Source organism: Akebia trifoliata, chromosome 13 (genome assembly GCF_017979445.1).
Source record: "Akebia trifoliata isolate Shusen 1 chromosome 13, ASM1797944v1, whole genome shotgun sequence".
Classification (NCBI taxonomy): domain Eukaryota; kingdom Viridiplantae; phylum Streptophyta; class Magnoliopsida; order Ranunculales; family Lardizabalaceae; genus Akebia; species Akebia trifoliata.
In genome coordinates this window covers 4244124-4251492 of record NC_141387.1, presented here as the reverse complement: position 1 = coordinate 4251492, position 7369 = coordinate 4244124, and the positions used below count along the sequence as shown (strand labels likewise).

The window sequence follows — 7369 nt, the reverse complement described above, 5'->3', positions numbered from 1 at the left end:
TATCTCTTAACTTTAATAAAGAATAATTTGTTTCCATCAAGTTGCCCACTAATGGACCAAACCGAATCATCTCATTCACCTGGCATGGTGATCCAAAAATATTTGAAAACAACTAAGTAAAACAATAAGACTTGGATGGTAGAACAATTCTCAAAAGAGCAGAGATGTACCACAAATCTGAATTTGCTTATGTAGATGTGCCATAAATTAGCTCACTAGTTCACCATACGATAGAGTCCAACCCAAACAATCCAAACAAAAGTTATCGATCAAAAAAATCGAAATCAATTTGATATCAAAGAGTCAAAGAGGGCTGGATTTGCTCACTATTCGATCACAAATTCAATAAAATCAATATGAAATTTGTCGATAAATCGATTTGGAGTCGATCTGAAAACTACAATCACGCTACTTCAATCTATAGGAGTGAGTTATATTTGAAATCAATTTGGGGTCGATCTGGAAACTACAATCAAGCTACTTCAATCAATACTACAATCTGTAAGAGTGAATCGTTCTGTTGAGTTGGATTGAAGGGAGTTCTTCAATGACATGCAAATGCAAAAGTGCAGACAAGAGCCCTAGAATCGATGCCTTGATACCATGTTAGTAACATAAATCCTAAGAGGATTAGAAGGAGAAGACGAAAAAGCCAAATACTCTAATTGTTCAAATAGTATTTTTTTTTCCCCTTTTTTGTTGTTTGGATAGGCCTTCTTGACCTGTCCATCAAAAATAAATAATAATAAAAGGTTGCATGAGGGGAATTTGCTCTTCAATACACCACTTTGTGTATCAGACTTTTTATATCTTTCAGTTACATGAAAATACTTCATTTATTCAAGTAAATGATTCATCTTTACTAAGTGAAATTTAAAAGTCTTGAAAAATATATATATTTCTAGAAAAGAAAATAAGGAAGAATGTTGCAATTACTTGCTACCTGCCACTTTCTTCTGTAATAGTGACATTGTTTATAGAGCACATTTCTTGGCTAGCTAAAGATAAAGCAGATCCTATTGTGAACCCAGGTTGTCTTGGTGTAGGAAGTTGTGTGGTATCCATGCCTAGCATTTGAACTATATTAGACATTGTTGGTCGTTGCGCTGCATGTTCTTGTACACATAGGAGACCTACGTGAATGCATCTCAATATTTCTGGGGCTGAGTACGAGTCTCTTAATGTTGGATCCATCAATTCTATTTCTTTACTTTCATTCCACAGTTTCCATGCCTGAAATAATATCCATCCCATCTCCTAAGATTATTAAAATTAGTAATAAATAAATAAAAGGATCCCATAAGTTGAAGTATAAACTTACAAATCCCACTAGGCTTAATGATTGTTCATCGAGATAAAATTGGTTAATTCTCTTCCCGCTCACGATCTCTAAAAGTAATACCCCAAAGCTGAAGACATCAGATTTCTCGGAAAATCTCCCTTCCATGGCATATTCTGGGGACATATAACCACTGTGTTTTACCATTAAGGACTCAGTGAATTGATTAAGGAAATGAAAATGGTTCAAACTGATTAGTTTCACCCTTTTTTATTTGTTTCTATATTAAGTAATTAGAAGGATCAAAATGCAAACTAATGAAGGAGGAATTTTAGGCTATCAAGAAACTAGTACTTACTATGTTCCAACAACCCTGTTAGTATTTGCTAGAGTTTGGTTTCCTCCGAAAATCCTTGCCATGCCAAAGTCTGAAATTTTGGGATTCATCTCATCATCCAATAGGATGTTTCCGGCTTTCAAATCTCGATGAATAATTTTTAATCTTGAATCTCGGTGTAGATAGAGAAGGCCTCGAGCGATCCCTTCAACAATGTGGAAGCGTTTAGGCCAGTTCAGTTGCCCTTGTTTAGTTGGATCTGGTCCATTTTTTTTTTTGTCCATTAGACTATATTAGCAAAGGTTGAAATGATTTTTGAAATTATTCATAAATAGTAACCATACCAAAAAGAAAGGAATCCAAGCTTTTGTTAGGCATGTATTCATAGAGTAACATCTTCTCTTCCCCTTCAATGCAGCACCCTAAAAGTCTAACTAGATTCCTGTGTTGAAGTTTGGATATCAATATAACCTCATTCTTGAACTCTTTCAAGCCTTGTCCAGAGCTTTTGGATAGTCTTTTCACTGCTATTACTTGTCCTCCTGGTAGTGTACCCTGAAATGACAATAAATTTGTATAAGTTATTTTGAATTGTCTACTACCTCAAATTTTATTAAATATAAGGCTACATCACCTTATAAACATGGCCGAATCCCCCCATTCCAAGCTTATTTGCATTCGAAAAATTATTTGTAGCATTTGCAATTGCTTCGAAATCCAATAATGCTAGATGTGGGGCTTTTCCTTGCTTCGAACCCTCTATGGGTATTCCTGCCTCTGTGGTGTCTTTGCAATTTTTAGTAGTTCCACTCAAATCAAATAGATCCTCTATTTTTCTTTTTGTTCCTGAGTTTTGGAATTTAAAATATTTCTCATTTCATGCAAACAAAGTTGTTTTTTTAGTTCATAAGATTGATTTACTGAAAAGATGTGAAATGACGAGAAAAAGCATCAAAATACTTATATATAACAATTAATAAAGGAGTCATACAAAATTGTTCCAACTATCTATTTATGTTGATGAAACTATGGAAAAGAGTAATTGAACAAAGGATAAAGCCAAAATACAAATGACACCAACTGGTTGTTAATCACCTAGTATCGATTTCACTCTATCACTTAAGAATCCACCTTGCACTCTTATAACGTGAAAAAAACTTATATTTGAGTACTCAAAGCCGTTGAATTTTTCATTGTCAAATTTTTTTTTTCATCAGACCGAAACCGTCAAAGTAATGGAGGACGGGAGAAATTTGATAGCTTTAAGCTGTCGAATTGGAGAACATAAAAAATTTCAACTACCATGGGCCGTTAAAATTCGGTTTCTAAAATTTGTGGGCTTTGGCCCCATCAAATTTTCTTTTCAAAATTTTCAGTTTTCACATAGTATCTATTGGTATTATTGCACGAAAAACAATTTGCAGAATGGAATAAGTAGAATCACGATCAAGTACATGGCTTGTAAATTTATCACAAACACTCAAGATGGGGAATGTCCAGTAGAAAGTTGATTGATTATAAATACCCAAAGAGACTGCTTGCAATTTCATTGCTCGTATGATCGGATTTGGATAGTTAAAGAGGAGGGGTTAAAGTGCGTGACTGACGTATGACAATCTAATTAATTAAAAAAGAGGCTTTATAAGATGATACTAAGATGGACTATGCTTTATGGAGCGTAATGTTGAGCAGTCAAATATTATCATACTAATAAATTGGGCATAGTAAAGACAATGATAATGAATGTGATTAGTAGAAAGATTTGGAAAAATAAAATTAGAATGAACATATTTGAGAAAATATATGAGTGAGTCCAATAAATGATAAATCAAAAGTAAAATGATAGTGGAAACGAATAGGAAGCTCCTTTCAATAACATAAGGCATGGCTCTAGATATAGAGGAATGGATGAATAAAATTCATTTTTCCAACAAAAAATCTTTGGGATAGTAAGGTTTTTTTTTTGGAAGTAAGGTATCCATGCTTCTTAGAATACTCGACTAATTTTTGAAATAGGTGCTATCCCTCCTCCACATGTACCAAGTAATTTCTGGGAAAAATACATGAGGGTGGCCCCAAGGGGGGATTTCGAACTCAAGACCTCTGCTTCCTTAGGCATGGCCTTGGCCATCTCACCAACCATTTAGAGTATGTTTAATTGTAAGGAAAATATTTTACTAACAAATTGTTTGTCGGTCAAATGATATATCATTTTCTATTGTTTAAGCACATCATGGAAAATCATGTAGAAAATCTCTTTTGCTCTTCCATTTAAATTGGGTCGTATAAGTTTTTTATTTTTTGAGTAAGTCTAGTTTTACAAACTTGGGAAGATTTCAAAACTTACAAGGGTCGTTAAACTCACCTTGTGGTATCCTAATAAATGATCTGATGCCACAAGGATGTCGAGGAAAAAATTTTATGAACTCTAAAAAGAATAAAAATCATTAAAAAAATATTTATCACCACTGAATTTTTATTTTGAATTTTGGAGTTCGATGCCCATCCATTTTAAAAACATTGGATCAAATCCAAAAAAATTATTTTTTTGAACTTGTTTTTTAAGATTTGAGTTTTCCGTGAAATCTATAGGACTATGGTGTTGGATTGCCAGGCTTGGTAATCCATTTAAGCTCAATGACCTTTAATAAGATTTGAAATCTTACCAAGTTAGTAAGAGAAGTGTCTCTCGTTTTTATTAGTTAATTTAGGATAGGTATGAGCAATGACATGTATGGGTTTATTTGTAATTTAAAATAATGGACTTTGAAAGATTATGTAACTAAAAAGAGATTTTTGTTTATGAAAACTAGCCAACTTGATTATAGTTTGTTGATTGTAATTTCTGATTTTTTACCACAAAAACCTTGTTTATATCAAGTTTAAATGAAAGAGAAAAAAGGCTATTTTCCCTGTTTTTTAATTGTTTTGCAATCAAACACCGTTAAAAATAAATTTTGATGGCAAATGATTTTTCTTAGAGCTTGCCGTTCAGTTAAACACGCCTTTAAAGTAATATGTACGTGAATTTGTGAAATTTTCTTAAAATAATAATATAAAATAAAAAAAAGCACCCCAATTTGCATGTATTTAGAATTTAAGTAAAATATTATAGGTCTCTTAGAAGAACTATATGGATCCATGTCAAGGAGGATTTCAACATTCGTATGCACGTAAAAGTTTCAATTTCACAATTATCGACAATGCTAACCATAAATTCAAAATTTTAAGGGGGGTCTCACTATTTAACGCTATTTATTTATGGGACTTGTTAACATGTACCCTAAGGGCAGACCTCAAGGTGCAATCGATGATGCTCCTTAAAAAATTCCTTTTTTTATCAAAATACCCTTAGATATGTTTATTCCCAATAAATAAGGGCACATGTTAAATGGAAATAAATTAACAGCCACAACTTAGAGTGCAATAAATGTACTTTGAAAATTAGATTTTATATTGGAAATGCCCTTAAAAAAATCCTTTTCTACCAAAATACCCTCAGATGCTTATAAAATAAAAAAATAAAATCTGTTTTTAATCTTCTTTATAAGGGACTATAACATCCTAAAAGATGAGTTTACCTATTCTTTTCTTCCTCCACATGCTTAAGACCAAAGAATCCTGAACCTTCTTTGATGTTCCAATCGATCTCCTCGTACGCCATCGCCAGATAAACGTCAAAACAAGCCCGAAGAGGGCTAAAGTCCCTGCAACAGCACCTACAATAACCCCAGTATTTGAACCGTTTTTTTTCTTCCCTGCAACAGCACCAACAATAACCCCAGTATTTGAAGCCTTTTTTTTCTTCTCTTCGAGACTCCGAAGCTCAGAAGCCGCAAGTTTGAGATAGAGAACTCCACCATTATCACCATTTGAGAGTTCTTGCACATTCAAAAGATCACCACTCCACACTGAACAACCATCGTTTCCGTAAGAATAAGCACTGCAAGAACAATTGTTCAAGCAACCCAATTTGCACTCTTCGGCACTCCCAACTTCCAAAGACCACCGATTTTCCGCCAGCAATTTCATGTTGTACTTGGATAAAAACCCGTCTTGCACGCCACACTGCAAAGGGGTTCTCCTCACACAACCAAGTGATCTATCACTCAGATTCCAATCTTTGGAGCGTGGTTCAAAGCCTTCCAAACATTGACAGTAGTTTGAATTTGGCTCATCGCAGCTACCGAAAGGCCCACAGATAGCATAAACATCACATTTAAGTTTCGGTTGAGACCAAAATAAGTTCCATTCCTTCGTCTCCGGCAACCATGAAAATTGCTGGATTTGACCCGACAAACCAAGCACAAATCTAGAGATAATAGAATTATCATAAAGATTATATGTGAAATAGTTCTCGTTCTCATTCGTAACATAGCTGAAATTATAGATGTGGTTTGCTCTCATCTCGGGAACATTGCTGAAAATATGCCCATTCCATGTTCCACTAATCCAATACCGATGATTCCAAGACTCGTTCCATTGTATAAAATACTGACTAGTTCCATCAGGGTCCAATTCTATAGAAAAAATCCCCTTAGCAGGATTTTCTGAACTTTTCCATGAAGTAAGTTGCATTGATTTGTTGGTGTGTTTATTAAAATTAAGCTTACTACCCGGAAGCCATGTATCCGTCGGGTAATCGAAACTTTGCCAAATTATATCAGATTTATTCAACCCATTTCTCAAAACAAGATTTCCATCATCCCCAAGAACTACTTCAGAGGAATTCAAGGTGTTTGAGGTCGAATTAGTGGACCAAATAGTTATTTTGGACTCATCTAGAAGGACTAGATCACCATTTTCTAAGAGTTTCAACTCTGAAGAAGATGGGTCTTTGAGAGGGTTCTCTCTGTTTGCAACCCAAACAACTGTTTGATTTGTGACCTTATTCATTTTGTACCAGATGCCTATGTAGTAGTTGAGAGACTTACCTGGTGTGAAGAAACCAAGGACAAAGTTTTCACCTTTAGAGACTATTGTTTGGTTTCCAGTGAGAGATTGACCTGTAGAGATGGTGTCAGCTGTAACAAAAAGATGGGTTTTTGAAGAGAAGATGAAGAAGAAGAAGAGAAGAAAAGGAAAGAACCATGGATTGCTCCCTGTACCCAACATCTCTGCAAAAATTAACAGAGAGACAAGTCTGCCAAAAAGATTTCAGCTTTAAAGAAGTTTGGGAGAAAAGAAAGGGTCTTGAATGTTAGATGCTTCCCAAGTCTTGAGAGATAGAGACAACCTGAGCTACATTTACCACTTCTCAACGGCTGTTTTTTTCTTGAATTTTCAAAGTCTAACTAATTTTTGACAGTCTTACACTTTTTTTTAAGGATTAGAAAAACAAAATAAAGAGATTTGCTGGGCAGACCTATCTGTTGTAATTTTATTACAAGAACTCCCTTACTTTATCAAGTTCGTTACTTGAACAAACCTTACTTTATGAATAACGCTATCCTGATTATTTTAATATGATTCCAACCATTACTAAGATATGTTGGTGTCGCATGGATTATCAAATTAGAAATCCGACACAGACTTGTAGATTTCATGGAAAAACTCGTATTCAAATCAAAATTTAAAAAAATAAATAAAAATAAAAAATTTGAGCTTGATCGTAGGTTTTAGAAATTGATGGCTATCAAACTCCAAAATTTAAACATAAAATCCTTGGGTGAAAATTAACTTTTATTTTTAATTCTTAAAATTTTGTCCTTTATAACCTTGTGGCATCAGATTATGTGTTTGGATGCCACAAT

At 34.1% G+C, this 7369-nt stretch overlaps 1 protein-coding gene across 1 annotated transcript; it reads right to left on the bottom strand.

Annotated features, from left to right (window-relative positions):
• Positions 1–848: 848 nt before the first annotated feature.
• LOC147387414 (G-type lectin S-receptor-like serine/threonine-protein kinase At4g27290) lies at positions 849–6821 on the bottom strand. The gene is made up of 5 exons (XM_086421585.1): positions 5198–6821; positions 1961–2218; positions 1638–1875; positions 1322–1472; positions 849–1233 (listed from the first exon to the last, which is right to left on the bottom strand). The coding sequence occupies exons 1-5, from the start codon at positions 6729–6731 to the stop codon at positions 940–942; spliced, it is 2475 nt and encodes an 824-aa protein (XP_086277711.1). The 5' UTR covers positions 6732–6821; the 3' UTR covers positions 849–939.
• Positions 6822–7369: the final 548 nt, after the last annotated feature.

Bases quoted from the DNA above. Each gene is read 5' to 3' on its own strand.
- LOC147387414 (XM_086421585.1), bottom strand. From the start codon at position 6,731: ATGTTGGGTACAGGGAGCAATCCATGGTTCTTTCCTTTTCTTCTCTTC. The intron at 2,219-5,197 runs GTAAACTCATCT...ATAAAATTTGAG, and splicing joins GTGGAGGAAGAAAAGAATAG to GTAGTAGACAATTCAAAATA. The intron at 1,876-1,960 runs GTATGGTTACTA...AAAATGGACCAG, and splicing joins CTTGGATTCCTTTCTTTTTG to ATCCAACTAAACAAGGGCAA.